This window comes from Dermacentor albipictus, chromosome 6, assembly GCF_038994185.2.
Source record: "Dermacentor albipictus isolate Rhodes 1998 colony chromosome 6, USDA_Dalb.pri_finalv2, whole genome shotgun sequence".
Classification (NCBI taxonomy): domain Eukaryota; kingdom Metazoa; phylum Arthropoda; class Arachnida; order Ixodida; family Ixodidae; genus Dermacentor; species Dermacentor albipictus.
This window is the reverse complement of record NC_091826.1, coordinates 124,232,931-124,253,863: the sequence shown is the minus strand read 5'-3', so window position 1 is coordinate 124,253,863 and position 20,933 is coordinate 124,232,931. Positions and strand designations below refer to the sequence as shown.

At 44.4% G+C, this 20,933-nt stretch overlaps 1 protein-coding gene across 2 annotated transcripts in view; it reads right to left on the bottom strand.

Moving 5' to 3' along the window:
• The window catches only part of pip (heparan sulfate 2-O-sulfotransferase pipe), a 161,955-nt gene that overhangs the window by 50,351 nt on the left and 90,671 nt on the right, over window positions 1-20,933 (bottom strand). For both annotated transcript variants that reach the window (XM_065428737.2, XM_065428739.2), the window contains 2 exons: window positions 11,525-11,669; window positions 3,214-3,323 (listed from right to left, as the gene is read on the bottom strand). In XM_065428737.2, the coding sequence (XP_065284809.1) occupies window positions 3,214-3,323; window positions 11,525-11,669 (255 nt within the window). The remainder of the gene's footprint in view (window positions 1-3,213; window positions 3,324-11,524; window positions 11,670-20,933) is intronic.

The window sequence follows — 20,933 nt, the reverse complement described above, 5'->3', positions numbered from 1 at the left end:
TGCAGCCGGTAATTGGGCTGCCTAAGGTTTGCGGCCCGGCGGCAGCTGCCCTCCCGTCCCCCGTTTCCGTTGACAAGTTACAGGGAGGGGTCTAGAGCAATCTTACACCCTCTCCCGACAGTGGCGTAACCAGAAAATTTTTTCGTGTGAGGGGGGGGGGGTCCCAATTGGCCGTGGAGGGGGAAGGAGCGGGGCCATTGCCATAGCAGCAAAAATTTTACTGTTAGTGAGCGTTACAAGTGCCCGGCGTGCCCCACTTGGCTACGCCGCTAGTAGCCCCCCTCCCTCCTCCCCCCGCGCAATCGACGCAAATCGAGCTATCAGAACGTGCATGACACGCATGCATGACATAACATGAATGACATGCCGCGAAGCTAGCATGGATGTCGTCACGTCATCATCATCATCAGCTTATTCTGACGTCCATCGCAGGACGAAAGCTTCTCCAGCGATCTCCAATACCCCTGTCTTGTGCTAACTGGTTCCACGTGTCTTCAAGTTTCCCAATTCCATCACGTCCACATTATTCTCTGCCGTCCTCGACTGTGCTTCCCTTCCCTTAGCACCCATTCTGCAACTCCAATAGACCAGCAGTTCTCTCCCTTACGCATTGCAATGTCTGCCCAGCACGACTTCTTCCTCATAATGTCAACCAGAATATCAGCTATCCCCGTTCGCTCTCTAATCCACATCGCTGTCTTCCAGTCTATTATCATCATGCCTAATAATTTTCATTGCATCGCTCGTTGCGCGTTCCTCAACGTCTTCCAAAGCTTCTTTGGTAACTTCCAAGTTTCGGCCCCATACGTTACTAACGGTAGAAAGCAATGGTTAGCAGTAAGCTCCCTGGTCATGATTTAGTAATGCATGCCGTAAGCTCTCCAGCTAATATTTTATTTTTGTTAATTTCCTTGATCAGAGGCCCCTGCGACTAATTAAGCTCAATAAACGTATTTCTGCGCAGGTTCTAGAGGCTGACTGCGGATCATGACATTCGTTCTCTCGCCACGCTGCGGAACATTACTTTTCTCTTCTGCATACTAACTCTCAGTCAGACTTACACTTTCTTCGACATGTTCCTCAAACGTTTGTTGCAAATACTCTGCAGTGTTGCTGAGTATGCCAATGTCATCTACAAACCGTAAGTTGGTGAGCTATTTACCGTTAGCCCTCACTTCTAACCATTCCTAGTCTAACTGGTTGCACACATTTAAGCATTGAGTGATAGCATTGTAAATATTTTGCTATTGATCATATGAAGCCTTTTGCAGATATCTGGCTATGCAAAGTCTGCGCGTTAGTGTCATCCATTCAATATCAACATTCGTGGGAAACTTCGTTTTTGACCACTGTTCGGAGCCAGTGCGCTGCTGCCTGGGTGCCCCGATCTAATCATTCCAGCTACCTGATTCAAGCGCAGGTAGCGCGCGTTTCATGTACAGCCAATATCAACGCCTTAACTGGCAATGTTCATTTATCATATACTGTAAGCTTGTTCACTTACTCCCTTATAATTAGGGTGTAAATTAGAAAGACTGGGGGTGTTCCAAGGGTGTTTTCTTGTTGAACGCCCTTTTGCGCTGAAAAAGGGTGTTTCAAGGGTGTTTACAAGGGGTGAAAAGATGAATACACCCGCATTACACCCATAAGGGTGTGAACATTTTAAGAGTGTAGTGCTGTTGAGGTGTCCTCCCTTGAGAGACAGTTACGGCACTGCACTTATCTCTTCCATTTCTCTTTAAAAATCACTTCACATACTGCGAACAGAATGAATCTCTCCCATTCTTAGATGTGCAACTTACACGAACAGATGGCATTCTAAAATTTTCAGCATACCGAAAACCAACCCACACGGCCCGCTACATTCACTTTGATTCCAACCACCCGGCAAACCATAAGACGTCTGTTGTAAATGATTTATTCAAAAGAGCCCAAATTCATTCCTCATCGAAATCAGATCAAAAGAAAGAAAAGAGAATAGTTCTCAAGGAACCTAAAAGGAATGGCTGCACAGAGGACTTCATTCGAAAAACAACCAGACAACAAAAAAGAAGAAAGAAACTATGAGACGTTCAACCGTTGACTTCTCCCCTACCCCGTAAATGAGGTTCCATCCGATACGTCAAAGGTACCAGCGAATCTCTCAGCCGAATATTGAAAAAAGAAGGCCTCAAGATTGCGCACAAACCAATAAACACTTTCAATCCTCCTCACTGAACCAAAAGATTGTCCGCCAAAAGAAAAAGCTCAAGGCGTCGTCTACAAAATCAGCTGTGCCGACTGTCCGGCGTCGTATATATAACAGGGACACCAGTTACCTAAAAGAAAGAATCAGACAACGCGAGAATGATGTCAGAACATTCAACCGAATACGCAGCGCCGTCGCCGAACGTTCTGAGACGCCGACCACAAGATTGTTTTCCAAGAAACCGAAATACATCAAAGAGAGACGAACTCGCGCAAAAGACCACTCCCGGAGTCATGATACATTCAGAATACTGTGGATAACATTAACCCCGTGAAGGGCATCCTACCCTAGATGTATATCCATGGTCTTGGCGGCATGAGGAAAAGAAGAAAAAGACGCCAAACCAGGTAGATCCTCGCTCGAGGTCACCAGCACCACAACGTCTGCGCTCCCCCTCGCATCGCTCCGCGCATCCCGTCAACGGCACTCTCGTGGGTCCAGCTCATCTGGAATCGGTCATCCCAACCGACCAGCACCAGGGCAGCCATCCCTCCCTTTGCCCACCCCCACCATTCCCGTCTGTCAAGTGTCTCCCCACCTTCCGTATTCTCCCCTTCTTTTTACGAAAGACCCTCTAAGTGCCACCCACCACCACCCCCAAAAATACCCCCTGAACAGGGAGCCGAACAGGCTCCGAAACGTCGGGCTAATAAAATTCCTTTATTTGGTTGGAGTAAGTCTTAAAATGGTAAAAGAGCCAACGAATGCTCCTTTCATGTGGGTTGGAACGTTCGTATTGCGGACACCACGCGATCAACAGTAGTCTAGCCAACGAATGTCTCTGTAGCCAAAGTTTTCACAAGTGCACTTATCTTTGTTAAGACAGTGACGAAGACAACTTCCTTTTTGAAAACGCCGGCTCCTGAGATTTTTTTTTTTTACCAGTCTAGACCCCTTTGTGCGTCTGCATGGTTGGGAAGTTATGCTTTGTCTGAATCATCACCGACAGGGGGGCAGTCACTCACAGGCAGCGCGGGTCGTGGCCGCAGAAGTAAGGCACCATCAGCGACCGGTGCGGCTGACCTTCCGCGAAGCAGCAACCGTCCCCACCTCGCTGCACGCACTCCTCGAACGTCTGCGATACGAGAGAAAGGCAGCGATTCAGCCATATTTCGCTGAGCTTTATGAGTGTGCGGCAGTCGGCTTGCTTATGAGACTGAATTTGTTCAGTGCAGGTGCATGCAGACGGCCCCAGGTGGTGGAGGTGGTGCAGGTGGCCCCAGAAAAAAGGTTACAACACACATATGAGACCCTGCAGAATCACAAGCCGATTTAAAGCGAATCAGATTCTTTAGAGCAGTTGAATTAAGAATTGCAGTTGCCTGTAAATTAATTACATAATTTACAACGTAGCCTGTATATGAGTGACCTGTTGGAAACTGACGGCAAATAGCGCTTTCGAGTACTTGTAAAGAAAATCTTATAAAGGCGGTTATTCATGTACGTACAATTAATTCGCCAGAGCAATTGGTCATAATGTCCGCCTGCTTCTATTTCGGTAAATTTGGTTTTACTTGTGTTCATTGTTTTCCCAAGGCAGTTAAATAAGTTATGCGTTGTTCCTAAAGAAATAATTTTAAATAACTTTGAGAACAAAATGTTAACTTTGGGTTTATTCGTTGACTTTGCAAGGCTTTCGATTCGGTTAACTATGAAACCCTATCTTCAAAATTAAACCATTATGACTTTCGCGGGATTCCCTTTAAACTTTTGCAATCATATCTTGAGCACAGAAGGCAGTGCACCGCAATTGGATCAAAACTTTCATCAGCAAGAAAACTAACACAAGGCGTTCCACAAGGAATTGTACTCGGACCGATTTTATTTAACATTTATAATAATGCCATAACGAACATTATTGATTATTTAAATTATTGGCATAACGAATTCATAGTCTATGCTGGTGATACTAGCCTCTTTTTCAGATCACTTGATATTGCGCAACTTACAAATATGGCAAATAACATTAAACTTATTGCAAAAGTGGAGTAATCTAAAGTCATTAGCAATTAATGCGAATTAAACTAAGGCTGTGGTGTTTGCGCCACCACGAAAACAAGTAAACTGCAATACTGTTCTTTACCTCGGCACAGAAAGGATAGAATTAGTTGATAATGTCAAAACGTTAGGCGTAATTTTTAACAAACATTTAATTTGGGATACACATGTTGAGCGTATTATGTCCAGTTTAGCGAGAGCATGTGGAATAATCTGTCGGTTATGGCACATACTGCACTATAGGGTAAAACTGATGTTATATAACAGTATCTTCCTTTCACATGTTAGCTATTGTGATCTAGTGGGGGTACGACATTGCAAGCAAACATACGAAGCTTAAAAGCATTACAAAAGAAAACTGACCGACATGTTTGATGCACATTTATCGAGATATTTCGTGCTCCTAATGTACTTCTTATTGAATATTTTTATGATTATAACCTAGTCTTCAAAACTTAAAAAATATTTTCGCTGTAACAACAACGTTTTTATGAACTTGTGCAACTTAGCCAAATCAAGGGAAGCGTTAGATCAATTAAGAAAACGGAGCCTGTGGGTGTTACCTTTCACAAGAATTATGATTTCAAGCGATTGCAGTACCAGGTGCCGAGAAAATTAAACGTGATACATGTTTCCCATACCGAACTAGATGCTATTACGAGAAAGGCACTGAAATAAAATTTAATTAATAATGGTCGAATTTTATAAATAACATTTGCAATTTTTTTCTTTTTCTTTCTTTTTCATGTTATTTTTAGCTTGTTCCAAATCTCTCTTTTCCATCATTCCGCATTTCTTCTTTTTTGTTCCGCTGAACATTGCCGTTACATTCCGAGTACAATTGTTGGTATTTTTAATGTGTATTTTTTCAGATGTTGCTTGTCACTTGTACATGATCTTTTTTCTTCCACTTTTTCTGGATACAGATGTATGCCTACATGTACAGATGCAAATATGTATAGATGCTGAGTTGGTGTAGATACGCATGTGAATATAAATATATAAGTGTTCTGATGTGAGTATCAATGTCTGTACAATATAAAATTGTTTTGTACATATATAACAGATTCTCTTTGTGAATTTGTTGCAACTGTTCGTCAAAGACAGGGGACAAGAACCCCGTCAGGCTGCGATCGTGCAGCTTTTTTGTTCCTGCCCTTCCGTTTTCTTTTGCTGTAAGAAGGAAAATGCGAAATAAAGTTGAAAGCTATCCGTTAAAGTACACTTTTTACGCTTTGGATCACGCGCATACGTCTTTACTGTTAAACCATGATCAGTCCGCGAACTTTTAACTTCACCTGCATTTTAGCTATAATGTTCTCCTAGTTTCGAGTATGATATACACAGGGTGCACTGTTTAGTTCACCAAGTGCATCGAGGAAGCCTACTACGAACCTTATATAACGTATAGCAAAAGTGAACAAACAAAGTTAGAGTTTAGAAAATATTCCCTGCACTTCTAACTAGGCGAGGAACGTGAAAGTTCCGTCACAGGTTTATGTTTACGCTATCTTCATTTCCACCACAGGTAAAGTAGTTGTAACTTGCAGTTATTCCGGGATTTTCAGAAGCAGCACTGATAACGGCGGTAAGACACTTGCGAACACTTGTTTTAACTTTTTTTTTCAAACATTCTCGTTTATTCACACGTATTTAACTTGGCACTTTAGTTTGGCATAGCGTTATCTGTAAATTTGCTAAATTGTGTACACGCGTACATTCACTTACGTCAAATGAAGGAAAGAGAGGTGGAAAGGGACAGAAAAAGAAAGTGTAGGTAGCCTATGGATACAGACACGCGTACATTCATTGGCGACCACAAGGGAGCGGCGTGAGAAATATAAGATGCAAAGACGCAGCCGTCAGAATGCAGAGGAGAGGGGGTCACAAGTTATCGTAGAGCGTGCAAGGGGTCGCAGCTGACAGAAAAGTGTTTCTCTGGTTCTTTGTTGGAAATTACTGCAGCTTTTGTGATACCACGAAGACGGTCAAAACACCCCCACCTGGTTATCTGACACCCATACTTTGATCTCCAGTAAAGTCCGAGTTCCGCTAACTGCATTATTTGTACCGGTGGTAAAGAATCCCCTTCGCCTAATGCCTACCTGCGGCAGGTTTTGTCTTCTGCCAAAAATTCTAAAGAAAATAATCCGAACCCAGCCATTGTCGCTGGGGCTGTAAATATAAGAGCAAAGAATTCGAGTTAGGTAGATGGCCTAGTTTGAGGAATTCTACCTTAATTCGACTTTTAAATAAATGACACCACTCACTCCCTTTCAAAAATAACTAACCTTTGTATCGCCACACGCAGCCTCTTAGTGAACGTGAACGTTGTAGCCCTGTATACAAATATACCACACGCGGATGGAATTCGCGTAGCTGTACCTGGATTTTCAGTCTGTTTGAGAAACCCATTGATTGTTACACACTTCAAACCCTAATATTATTGGTATTAGAGCTAAATAATTTTGAATTTAATGGAAGGCATTGGAAGTCAACGCCACACCAATGGGCAGCAAAATAGGTCCCAATTACGCCAACGTATTCATAAGCATACTGGAATCGTAGTTCCTTGAGAGCTGTGCGTTAAAAACAGCGTGTTACAAGAAGTTCATATACAACGTATTCCTTTTCTGGTCTCACAGCTAGAAAGAGTTACTTATGTTCATTTCTGAGTTCACTGCAGCTTAGAAGTTAGCAGAGTTAATTTTGCAGGACGTGACAACGTGTCTGAGATTGGTCTGTATACCACCCGCGGAAGTTCAAGAACAATTTGCCGCATTTTTTGGCTTTGTAGAAGTTTGGCATGATGTTTCCGGACGACACGATTTATGTTAGGAGTTGATGCTGTGTACGTGATGCTGTAACAGCTAGCTAATCCGCTAAACTGAGGGAGCGGATTAGTTCTGGATGAGCGCACGACGATCAAGGTTGCATCGGGGTTCTCAAGGTTTGATCAAGGTTTGTGAATCGCGTCGCTGATGACAGGGAGGATAACGCTGGCCTAGTAAGTCGTTATGGAGTTGTTCACAGTTCGATGTAAAGTCGTTTTTTTTTTTTTCACGGAGTACCCACCTGAAACGAAGAGCTTGGCTAAGCGGGAGTGCTATTTTACGATGTTTTAAATGGTTAGTATAGAAATTTTAGTTTTGGTGTTTATCGGTTGATTCTCCGTAAACTGATGTGACAAGCTTGTATATATGTATGCTTCAGACCATGGTAAGGCTGCACGTGTGTCGACTGAGCTCCTTAACAACACAGTGCAATGTGGTGAACACGACTTAAATCATCGATGCGGGACCTCGAAGAGGTGCGACGTAATGACTAACGAATTTCTGTAACATTTAGTGCTTAACTGCTAGTAAATTTTCTTTACAATAATACGGCGTGAGCGGGCCTAGCAGGAAGTCGAGCTCACCCAGCCTGACCCAACAGCGTTTACATGCACCTAGTCAAGCGGTTAGGAGAATCAACCCACCCTTTGCCGAAGGCCTGACCAAGGAGCAAGAAACATTTAGGAGTGGAAACTACGCTGTTTGTGTCGACCAGAAAAGGTCACAAGCCCGCGGAGCCACTATCATGCTGGCAGCCGAGAAAAAAATTACCGCCTCTTCAGTTGCCAAGGCAACCGGTCGCTCGTGTTGCTTGCGTTCGGCCTCCGCGCACCTGGCACTTCTACTATAGTGCCTAGAATATACTGGCTAGTGTGCCGTCCGCGGCCTTTCGGGTGGCACCAAATGCAATGAATGCCGGCGGCTGCCACTAGGGGCGCTGCAGTGCAGGTGGGTGCCGCGGCACCATCCGGTCTTCGTAGCCCGCCGTGTTTCCACAGCATCGGCAACCGGGCTGCTGCGCTTTTTGTTTTTATTAAGCTGTAGCAGCAGCACAGTTCAAATGTGGGCAGCTGATTTATAAATCAGGGTTTGTTTCGACTACAACAGGCTTCTCTAGCGCTTGTCGCTTGCGTGAAAAGCGTGTGCTAGCTCAGCTGGGCTTCGAGCGGGAAACCTGATGTGTTTCTATGCTGGCGAAGTGAAAACGTAATTTCTAAGGCAAATGCCTTGATCTCCATCTTCCGAGGCCGTGTTGCGAGATACAGAACATATCACACGACCCAAGGAAGGCCAGAAACGAACCAAAGCATGTCCAGCCGTGTATAGGAGATGCTAAATGATTAGCAAATTTAATTATTCATTATAGTGATTGGATTAAGGGGATAAGGCTGAATTAGAGGGATTAAGGTGTATTAATTAAGGATTAGAGTGAATTAGAGTAGGCTTTACAAGGCTTTCGCCTTCGTACGTGTATATCTTCGGCGATAGCTAAGGACACTTGTTTTTTTATTCTAGCGATGATCGCAGCGTAATTTTTTAAGGGTACGTTTCAGGTTACATTTTTCATTCTAATAAAGTAAAGGAATTGTAAGGTTACGTTACTGTTCTATTGATGTTATATTAATGCATAACCATTCAAAACCGCTGTAACCAATTATCTTTTGAAATGACTTGAATTTCTGTGTTCTTTCTTTTTATTTTATTTGCTGCTATTTCTGCCTACTATCTTATTGTTGTCCTCATAGGTTTGAATGTTTTTGATGGTTTGTAAACCATGTACCCATCTCCTCATAATTCCCATTGGGCCCCGAGGATAGGATAATAAGCAAAAAAAAAAAAGCCTGTAAAATGGACTGCACGTGGTGTTCCGTGTACTATACATTTTTTTTTTATACCTGGTAAATACGTGCACATTTCTTTTTATGTCTGATATACGTGAACAAAAATAGGAAACAGATATTTCATTTAGGCGTAACAAAGATTTTATTCATGCATAACAACAGTCAATCGCAGGCATATAAGACAGCCCCAGATGAGATAATGCACACATACATGAATAGATCGCGCAGTGACGCAGTTTCAGGAGCTTCTGCCGTTGCCTTTGCGCTTCCCTCTCTTTGTTGATGCCTTTTACAAAAAAAAACGAAACCTCAAGAAAACAAAGAACTTTGCAACTGCTGTCAAAAGCTGGTTTTTCATGCTCTGGGCACCCTGGTTGAGGAAAGGCCAGCTGTCTGCAGCTGACCTGAAAAATTAGCTATACTCGCTGCATGTAACTTGTTTTTGCTGAAGAACACAGTAAAAGCATCTTCCCCGGCCTTCACAGCGGTTGACGTCTGGCTAAGATAGACAAGCAAGGCCTCCATTGTCAAAATGGGAAGTGCAATAATGAAGCAGCGTCTGTACTAGCTTCAGCTTTACTTACGCAAAGGAAGCCTGCACAATGTGGTCAAGAATTTTGGGCAGTAATCTATCGTGCAACATAACCTGCAGTATAGTAGATCAAAGCACTACTGCTCGTTTTTTCTTTCTTTTTTCCCTGGTACTCAGGAAAAGTAAGCTGAATGCTTAGCAAACTCAGTAAATATCGTGGGTATAGCTTAGGGTTTCAGGCGTGGTCACGATGGAAGAATACTTCCACCGTGGGCGTGTTTTATCGCAGGGAATCTCGTGGACAACGTCATTCACGGTGATAGAGAACGCGCGCTCGACTAAGCTGTTTTCGAACTGTTTTTCACAAACCGCAGCTGTTGGTGCCAGCCTTCTGTCCGTTCTCCTGATCATTCTTGCCCATTCAGCTGCCGCTTCGTATCAGATGGTAGAGTGAACAAGGATACACGCCCTTTGTTCGAGCGGTAACCACTTCCACACAACGGCACAAAGCAGGTCCTCACCTTGCACTGTCTCAGCTTCGGCATTTTTTCACCGCCGCCGCATAGTTCTCGCAATGACAGGCACACGAACATAACAGCCACGCACTCACTCTTTGACAACACCAAGCACAAACACGCAACGCTGTAATAACACTGAAAAGCAAACACAGAAACCGACGCAACAACTGCGAAACTGATATGCGAAGCAGACGACACGCGCAGTCTGCACCCACCCGTGTGGCAGCGACCTCTGCCGGCCATCGTGGGCATTCATTGCAGGTGGCGCCACGCTCGTCCATTGAAAAGAGCTGGTGCACGGCACACTAGCCAGTATATTCTAGGCACTATACTTCTACTGAGGGTAGGGTAGTCACGCGCGCCTCTTTAGTGCTGGCAGCCTGGACAGCGATCGGTGCTATGCCTCAGGAATTTGATCACAGTAAAATATAAAACGCATTCTTTTCCCTGACCGCTATGATTAGGTAACCTGGAGCTTGCGGTTGCACGCGGCCCTGTTGTTTCACCCACGCGGGGACTTTGACTGGATGGCTGTAAGCGCTGCTGGCATTCGTCGAAGCCAAACAGGCCTTCTATTTCTTTGAGCATATTACCAGGCTGATTTTCGTCAAGCGCATGGGCCTCACACACTGTGTGAACATCGCTGACGTTCACCGCCGTTGATGTTGTTGGCTTGTCGTATATGCTCATTCTTGATCTTTTAACAGTAACATGACTGATATTTGATGACGCTTCCCAGTAAGTCCGTTTCTTTTTCGGGGATGTCAAAGATGCTGGAGACGGAAGAAAGATGCAGGGAACGGCCTCTGGACGCTGTCCAGATTTCTTTTCGGGTGGTACAGGATTACCTCGCCTCTAAATTCGCCGTAGTATTTATCGCGTATCATCATGTTGCTCGTGAAGTGCTTCTCACAGACGTAATCTCTGCAGACACCGACAAGGACTGTTGGTGTTCGACTTGTAAGGGCGCATAAACATAACGTTACGGCGTGCCCGCTGAAGCGAGCGTCCGTGTCGTCTGCTTGTCGTCTGGTTTGAGCGGAAGGCGCAGGTGCCTCCGAAGAAAGCGCGCCCGAGCTGTCCGCCCTGGCGTCTGTTTTTTTTTCCCCGCTACGGCTTGCATGACGCGCAGCAAGGCGCCGCCACTGCCTGCGACGCCGTCGGCGTATGCTATTTATAATAATAATAATAATAATAATAATAATAATAATAATAATAATAATGCCTTTATTTTCCATCCCAAGGATGTGGGAGGGCGAGAGAAAAAGCTGCATATCCAGCTTGACGGGCTCTCGCCTTTGTGTGACTTTATCTGGTTGTCCGCGCGCGCCCAATTTGACGGGAGTTTCAACTCTCATATATTTTTCCTCCGTGGGCCTGACCAACCTCGACTCTGCGCTCGCTCTGGCCGACCCGCTAGCGTTTACCGAAACCCGACAACCGGTTTTTGGCCCAACAAGCTGACTATAGCCGACCTAGTCGTGTTCATGCAAACTTATTTAGAGAGATGCCGTCTGGTGTACCCATAGTAAAAATTCAAGCAAGCAACCCACCTCGCGCAGCCAGCGCGGCGGCACCTTGCGTAGCGTGGGATCACGCCGGCGTGCGGCGATGGCCCGGCTGTAGTAGAAGGACGAGGCGATCCGATCTACCGGGTCCCGGACCATGTTGATGTACGTAGGGTTCGCATGGCCGAACCTGTTCCATGAATAACAAATGTAAGAAATAGTTTCATGTGTCGCTTGATGCCGATACCTTGCCCATGGACAAAAGAAAAGCTCAAGCTCCGAAAGCGGACCAAACCAAAAGTGCAGCCCTACCGACCGGCACATGAATTACTGGGTGGTGCAAAAAAACAGAATGCGATTTCATGATGTATTCTTACGCATACAAGGGACAGATATTAATAAATGAAAAATGAGGCATGTACCCAAACGTAGCCAAGTGCTACAAAGGAAACATATATACGGGTTCCTCGAAAGAAAAGCTTCGCATTTGAAGAAAGAATTCGTCCCGGATCAAGACGAATTTTTCTTCAACTACGAAGCTTTTCTTTCGAGAAACCCGTAAGGGTTTCCTTTGTAACATTTAGCTACGTGTGGGTGGATGTCTCATTTTCCTTTTATTAACTACTTCTCTCCAGCTTGCGGGTTTCCGCAAAACTATTACGTCCTATTACTTCCTATTACTTCAAGGCACAGATATATTTTTCTTTTTTTCATATAACTAGGGCAGGAATATGAATTTCCATATCTCATATGCAAACTTCTAGTCATATGCTCACCGATAAAATGACGCCACAAAGATGCTTGAGTAGAACTTGTAGTAGGGTTAGTTAGCGGATCTCATTTAAAAGTCGTAGGACGCTTAAGCTTCGCCTTCAAGAGTGGAACGCGATAACGTTATCGCGCCCCGTTCGCACCGCCCGCTCATTCGCTCGGCATGCTCTTGAGTCACAGAGAGACATAGTTTTCATATACAACACTTCTAAGTCCACAGCCCAACTTTTTTCTACCAATAATGGCTACCAACCCATCGCTTAGCCTCGGCACGCTAAACGTTCGAGGTCTGGCCGCCAAAACGAAACAGAGTCAGGTGTACAGACTACTAATGGACCACGACTTCGACGTTTTAGCCGTGCAAGAAACCAAAGCGGACGACGAGGACGAGACCGGGAGCATGATGCAAAGGTTCGCGTATAACTATTATGCGGTAGTGAGCCACGCCTTAGGGACTTCGGCAGGGTGTGTGCTGTTCGTCAGGAAGCTCCCTGGTCTTGTCATAGATGGTTACTTCTCGTGCACTTCTGGTCGACTTGTCTATGGTGACTTCAGCTATAGCAATGTCCAATGGCGCGTGTTTTGCATTTATGCGCCTAATACTGTGCAAGAGAGAGCAAACTTACTTTCCAGTTTAGGGCATCATTTCCATGCGTACAAAATGATAGCCTGTGTAGGGGATTTCAACTGTGTATTGAATGCTGGAGATAGGTCTACGCGACGCGTAGTTATGACAAAAGCAGTAATATCCTGGCGCAGATTATACATGAATTCGAATTAGAAGATGTCGCTGAGTGTTTTCGTGCTGACCGAGACGTGACGTACACTCATTTTGAGGGCACAAGTCACGCACGATTAGACCGGATCTATCTTTCATACGATTTAGTAGAAAAATGCCAGTGCTATACAGTTACTCCCATATCATTCTCGGACCACTGCCTGGTAAAATGCAGGGTAGGCAGCAAGAAAGAACGAAACAAATTCGTCTGGGAACTGTGGAAAATGAATGCTGAGGTGCTACGGGATGAAACTTTTAACGAAAAGGTAGTGGCTGTTCTGAATTATTTTGCAACAGACAGTTCTATAAAGTTTGGCGAGGAATGGGAGTTGTTGATGCAAACCATTAAAATATAAGCAACTGAATGAAGTAGCGTATTGCGTTATGAAAAAAAGGCCAGAGAAAAGGATTTAAAAACATTGCTGGAAAAATTGGCGACGCTGGAATGCAAGCAACCAGGCGCTTATCTAGACGATTTGCGCGCTGTTAAGAAAAAAGCTCGAAGTGTTCGACGAAGCGCGCTATCGAGGCGCACTCGTGCGTGCTAGAGCATAAATGCTAACGTGCGGGGAAACGCCAACGAAAAGAGCACTGGCACTAGAAAAAAAAAACATTCCAGACGTAAGCAGATTGAGGGCATTGAATATGAAGGCGTGGTATTAACCAATAACAATAACATAGGGCATGCGTTCTTTGAACATTACCAAAAGCTTTTTGCATTCAGGCATGTCAACATGCATGATTTCAAGCATCTATTTTTGCAGCGAATGCCACAGCTGTCGAGCGAAGTTAAAGAAACGTTAGAACGACCAATAACAGAACATGAAGCGATGAAGGCCATGGAAGACCTGAGCCCTGGCAAGTCACCAGGTCCAGATGGTCTTTGTGCTGCATGGTATAAATCGTTTAAAGGCCACCTAGCTCCTATCTTAACCGCAGTTTTCAATGAAGCCTACGAACTGAAAATATTTCCACCATCCTTTGGCCAGTCCCATACAGTACTAATACCGAAAGCAGAAGAGACCGAAAAGCACAAACAACTTTCCTCCTACAGATTAATAGCGCTTACTAACTGCGACTACAAATTATCGATGAAGGTGCTGGTACGACGTGTGCAGTCAGTTATTAAGGAAGTAGTCGGCCCACACCAGACGTGTGGCATCCGCGGTAGAACCATTTTTACTAACATTCATAAGATGAAGTGTGTGCTGGAGTGTGGTGGCGCCATGTGTGATGCAGTAGCGATTCTCCAGCTTGACTTGGAGAAAGCGTTTGACTGCGTTTCTCACGAGATATTGCTCACCATCCTTGAACTCGTTAATTTTGGCCACATAATTACTGAGGGGGTGACCATGGCGTACCAGAGCTGCTATACCAGACTTATAATTAATCAGACGTTGGGGGCCCCCATTAACGGGAAGTGCTCCATTCGCCAGGGTTGTCCACTCAGTCCACTCCTGTTTTGTGTCTACATAGAAACGCTATGTCAGGCCATCATCGCAAATGAATGTATTAAGGAGTTTTGTCTTCAGTCAGCAGAGGTGAAGCTATTGGCATACGCTGACGATGTGGCTGTGTGCTGTAAAGATAAGCAAAGTGTATTGAATACTGTTAGTATCGTCAGAAAGTTTAGGAACGTCACCAACAGCTTCGTTAACTGGCAGAAATGCTTGGGGTTTTGACATGGAAGATGGGCCTCTACACCAGACCACTTTTCGAACGTAAAATAGGTCACGATACCAGTTAAGTACCTCGGCGCACCCCTTGATGTCTACAAGGACAGTAGCGAATACTGGAAGGAGTGAACAAAAGAAGTAAAAGAAAAAGCCTACCGATGGAACGCCGGTCACTTGTCAATGTTCGCAAGAGCTACAGCGTACAACATTTTTCCCGTGACAAAGACCTGGTACGCAATGCAGGTCCTACAGTACTCTCGTATTAATGTGCAGAAACTGCACCGCGTGTTCGCGGTATTCGTGTGGGCATCAAGCTGGGAGCGATGCAGCCGAGATAATCTCTTCCCGCGTGTGAAGGATGGCACTCTGGGGTTGGCGCACCTCTTCTTGCGTGAACTGGTGAACAGGCTCTTGTTTTTTTCGAGACACAAATGACCCATTTCTGCGCATCATGATCCAAATGAGGCTGTCAAGACCACTTCCCGAATTCGTTGTAGGTACCGAAATAATGCCAGGACAAGTCCATGGTTTGTTTCAGGAAATAGTTCATAGTGTTCCTTTTTTGCGCGTTCGCTTTTCAAAGGCATAATTGTGGAGTGCAAAACGAAAAAAGCTCTATCGTGATTTGGGTAACAGTGTCTTGCTTGTACCCATGTACAGAGCCGTGTACAGCGGAGGCCCAAGCCTAGACGTGCTGAAAAGAGTGAAGATGATGCCAGTTCAACCAGCCACGAAATCATGCTTTTTAAATTACATACCGGCACTTTACCTGTTAAAATCTTCCTGGAACAACATGGGTTCTACATGCCATGGGGAACACATTGCCTTATTTGTAAAAAGCCGGAAACTATAGATCATGTCTTCATCCACTGTTAGGCAGGAGTCTTTTTCTGGGACGTGTTGCAAAAAACTCTTAAAAAGGAGTTACCGATAGAGCCCCACGGAATCAGATTTCTACCAGTAAATGACGAGGATGGTTTCCCGTACGACGTCATCATGCTTACGGGCCTCCCCTGTTTATGGCGCGCAAGAATGGCGGGCTACCATTGTGATCCGGATGCCCGACGGGCACGTGTATACTTCCGGGAATGCATGCAGCGGTATGTGGAAGCGCAGAAGTTGCAACTGCCTGTTCCGGAGTGGCTGTACAGGGTTGAACCACTGACAGCACTACAGGAATTTTATTGAGACAACGTGATGCTACAGTAGCGGACGGCAACGCATGTGTATAGTACTGTTTATTGTTCGGTTTTTGTATTCATTCCCTTTTTGTTTGGTCTCGTTGTATATTTTTTGTTGTGTATATCTAAGGAATGTGTGTTGGGATATGCTGAGGACTGACAATAACGAAAAAGAAAAAAACTTATGGCTGAGTGGTATCGTCTCCATTGAAAATTGCCTTCCCGGATTTTTCACTCACGGCCAACGCCACAAATGCCGATGACACCGGCTTTTCTGCGACACGAGCTCCTTAACGATGTCGCGTTAAAACAAATTCAGCGCGTATCAAACCTACCTTTTTAATGTTACAAGACAGACAACCTCTTTGCGGTTGTGCTTCCGTGCCCAGAAGCATTGTTGAAACCCTTCTGTTCTTTGCTATTTTTGCTTTCTGGTAACATTGTAGAAATCCGGGGCCTGACAAGGCCATTGCGGAACTAATTCAGATGGTCAAAGAGACAAACGAGCGCTGTATTCGGATCGAATCTAACGAATCCAGTATGTCACAGGCAATTGCGGATCTTAAGATTTCCCACGAGACGGTTTCTGCTGCTGTAACTGACATCACCGTGTGGTTGCGAACTGTAGAAAATGGGGTTAACAATCTTCCAGATCAGCAGCGAGAACTGTCTAAGACACGTCAATCGCTAAATCGCTTGGAACAATAGGCGGCTGAGCGGCGAACCCGCCTTGACGAAGCCGAAGATAGGTCTCGCCGGAACTCGCTTTTTCACCACGTATTGGTCAATTCAGATGAGAACGCCCGCCAGTATGAAGAAAAAGTTATCGCTATGGCCTGTGACAGGCTGGATATTCACATATCATCTAAAGACATAGCACCTGCGCACTGAATAGGCAGATATGTAACAGGCAAAGATCGGCCACTCGTTGCTAAATTTTCTAGCTACAAATCAAAATAACTCTTTATTCTCTAAGCGGTCTTCCTTGCGGGGTACAGGCATCAACATTACTGAACATTTCTCCGCACCAACTCGCCATGCTCGTAAAAAACTGATGGAATTCGGCCTTCGTCTAAAAACGCCTTTCAAACTGTGGTACAAAAGGATATATGCAAACAAAAAGTGTTAAATGTATGATGCTTCCGAGAATTCTGTCTGCTAAACACCTTCCCCACACTCCGACACCACTTCGTCAAGTACTGTTGCCCTTTCCCCGAGGGCGACCCGCTCAGGCCGTATCTATTCTGCCGCTAGCTAAGACAGTGCAAGGGGTGGTGGCACCCCGTCAGTGCTTTCCGTGCTTTCGCAGTCTTATCCTGAAAAGAGACAATCTAAGCGCCTTAATTAATGACGCAGATACTGATATAATATTGCTGACTGAAACTTGGCTATCTGACCAAATTTTAACCCGTGAACTTTTTCAGTGCGAGAAAAGATTCACCGTATATCGCCGTGGCCGCGCTGAGAGAACGGGTGGCGGTGTCCTCATTGCCGTGAATGAATGCTTTGAATGCACCCTTTTGAACATTCCATGTGATTCAGAAATAGTGTGGTGTTGTATAACCATTTTTTAGAAAGATTGTTTTTGTAATTTGTTACCGCCCGCCTAACTCCAACAGCTCTTTTCGCGAGGCAATTCATGATTCCCTTAGCCAGATTCCAGCCCGATTTCCCAGTATACCTGGGAGTACCCACACCCTCCGGTCTACTCTCTATTCCTTCACCATCCTCATCCTCCTGGGAGACTGCGCTGAGCAGCTCAGACCCGCAAGAGCAGCGACGGCTGACCCTGCGGGCACGCGGAGTGGCGCGAGCCAATGGGGCCCTGAACTAAGGCCTCCATCCTGCAAAGAAGTCGCCCAAACTCATGATAAATAAATGTTCTCTCTCTCTCTCCCGGTATACCAGTTCTTTTTCTAGGTGATTTTAATTTTCCATCAATCCAACGGTCTCATTTATGTCCGCTAACAGAACCTGCTTCCGCCAAAACTAGTAGCTTCCTAGCCACATGCTTGGATTTCAACTTATCGCAACTAGTCCACCTTCCTACACGTGTTACTTCTACGACATCATCCTTAATATACTTGATACTAACGTCATCACTTGAAATTGTATCAACAATAATTCACCTGCCAGGGCTCAGCGATCACGACGTGATCAACTTTTCTATCTCTGTACCAACTGCTAAAAGGAACAAGCGCTTTAAGCTTATCATAGATTACAATAAAGCTAACTTTGACGCTATCAACAAAGATCTTTCTTCCTTCCACGACACTTTTTATATATCTTACACCGACACATCAGTTGAAGAATTGTGGGCATCATTTAAAAGTAAAGCAATGCATCAAATAAACAAATACATTCCCTTAAGAAAGGTTTATCAATCATCTAACGCGCCGTGGTACACTAGACACCTTAACCGACTATCTAACAAAAAAGGCATACTTTTCCGTGCTGCAAAACAATCGTCAACTACTGACAAGTGGTCCGCTTACGCAGTCGCAGCAAAATCTACTCCAATGCTTCAAAAGAAACTAAATTTAATTTCTATAACACCACGCCTCCATCGTTACTCAGAACGAATCCGAGACGCTTTTGGAACGTGCTGAATAGCCGCGACAGTCAAGGTAGAACCCTTACTAATGAATTAGGTGAGATAATCCCAAGACGCTATTGCACGTCTACACTTAACATCGCTTTCACCCATTCATTTTGCCCCACTCACTCTAGCAGCTCTCCACCATTCACAGCACCTAGTTTCTTTCCAATGGAACCGATCTTACGCGGCTCATCGGGTATCTGCTCTGTTATTAACAATCTAAAAAGATCCTCTTCGTACGGTATTGATAGCATTACGGCCAAATTCATGCAGGGTACTACTGAATATAGTTTCATTATATGAAAGTTGATTTTTACAAAATCTGAATAATAGCTCCTTGCCCAGAGACTGGAAAAATTGCAGGATGATCCCACTTCACAAATCTGGCGACACCCATAACCCATACAACTACAGACCTATTTCCTTGACATCAGTACCATGTAAAATATTTGAACACAATTTTATCCCATCTAGTCAACGTTTTGGAACAAAACCAGTTTTTTCTTAACAGTCAACATGGGTTCCGTAAGTCCTTCTCATGCGAAACACAGTTATTAAGATTTTGTAGTGATCTCCGTACTTTTCTACACCATGGCTTTATAGTAGACTGTATATTTTTAGATTTTGCAAAAGCCTTCGACAGAGTTAACCTACTCCCACTAAAACTCGGCCAGCTAAATATTTATGCCCTGGTCTTCAACTGGATTCGGGCGTTTTTTTCTAACCGTACACAATACGTGAGCATTATTGATAATGATTCTCCTGAAGTTCCGGTCGGTTCAGGGTACCTCAAGGCTCTGTGTTAGCACCCTTACGTTTCCTAATTTATATCATTGATCTTCCTAACCAAATTAGAAGTTCCATTTCTCTGTTTCCTGATGACTATGTCATATACCGCAAGAATGAAAGTACTAACAATACTTTAACAATCCAGGATGATCTCAATAACACTGCAGCTTGGTGCAAGCTTTGGCTAATGGAACTAAACACTTCTAAATGCAAAACAATGAGAATTTCCCGCAACCAGTCAGCTTGCCCCGCCTACATACTTCATGATACTTCCCTTTGCCCAGTACGTTTTACAAATGTCTCGGTGTGCATATTACTAGCAATCTTTCATGGGAAAGGACACATTGAATACATCACGTCGAAAGCTAACCGCATGCTTGACTATCTCAGACATAACTTTTCTATAGCTCCACAGAAACTAAAACAACAACTCTACGTCTCTTATGTCAGACCTAACTTCGAATACGCATGCTCGATATGGGACGCTGCGCATGTTACTCTAATATATATCCTGAAAGTGTGCAAAATTGATCGGTCCGTTTCATTCTTAACAATTATCACCATACTTCTAGCGTTACTAACATGAAACTTGCTCTTGGCATTCCCATTCTCTCTTCCCGAATAAAATCTGCTATCATAACCACGAGCTCAAGTCCCGATACATTACACCAGCATTTTATGTCTCCGTACGTGTCGATCATCGCTTCAAAGTTCATGTACCTGCGCAGCCGCACAGCCACCTACTCATACTCATTCTTGCCGAGAACATGTCTCTAGTGGAACCAGCTGCCAGCATCACTAGTCGCTATCACAGATACAGACTGTTTACGCAGAGCACTAACAAACGAATTATAAGCCTACTTCAAAAATGGGTCACTAGCACGCAGCCACCATTTGCTCTCGTTTTCTTTTATTGCCGTTATTCCGTGTTCTCGTTTTGCTGTTGTTCTTACTTGATTTTTAAGTGTTTATTTTTGCTTTGTTACTTTTGTGCTCAATTACCTGTGGCTGTATTTTCTTTGCGGTATAACTGTTATTCACTTCTCCTTGTATTTATTTTATATGTGCAGATATACTAACGATGCTCCCCTCTAAATGCTTTTTGTAAGCCCTGAGGGTAATAATAAATGAATAGATAAATAACATAGATAATAACAGGAGACGAAAGCTAAATGTTTATTCTCGTAACACCTATCCTGTTTGTACAAACATACTGTATACTGCATGGACCGTATAACGTAACACTATTCCAATATGTTTTTATTCCAATCTCCTGACGTGAAATTTGCATAACCGCAGACGCAAGCGTGGGCGGTCACCCTCAGGGTTGTCTGAACAAACCAATCAAATTCTCCCTTCGTTCATAGGAGCTCACCTTTGTTTTCTTAAAAAACGAATAACGTTGCCTGCACTGAGCAGCTTGTCTTATCTAATTGGCTCACAGGAGGCGAGGAGCATGCTCAACTGGAGAGGGATTCGATGGGGCCGAGCCACTACACTGAATATCGATAACCGGATGAAGAGGGTGATGCGCGCGTCTGCGATTGCTCCGCTTTCACTTGCTTAGCTTGCGGTGTCTCGTCGACAATCGCGGTGGCATGCAACGGAAGTTTAAGAATGATGCTAAAACGGAATCTCACCAAAGAAGAGTTGGCAGAAC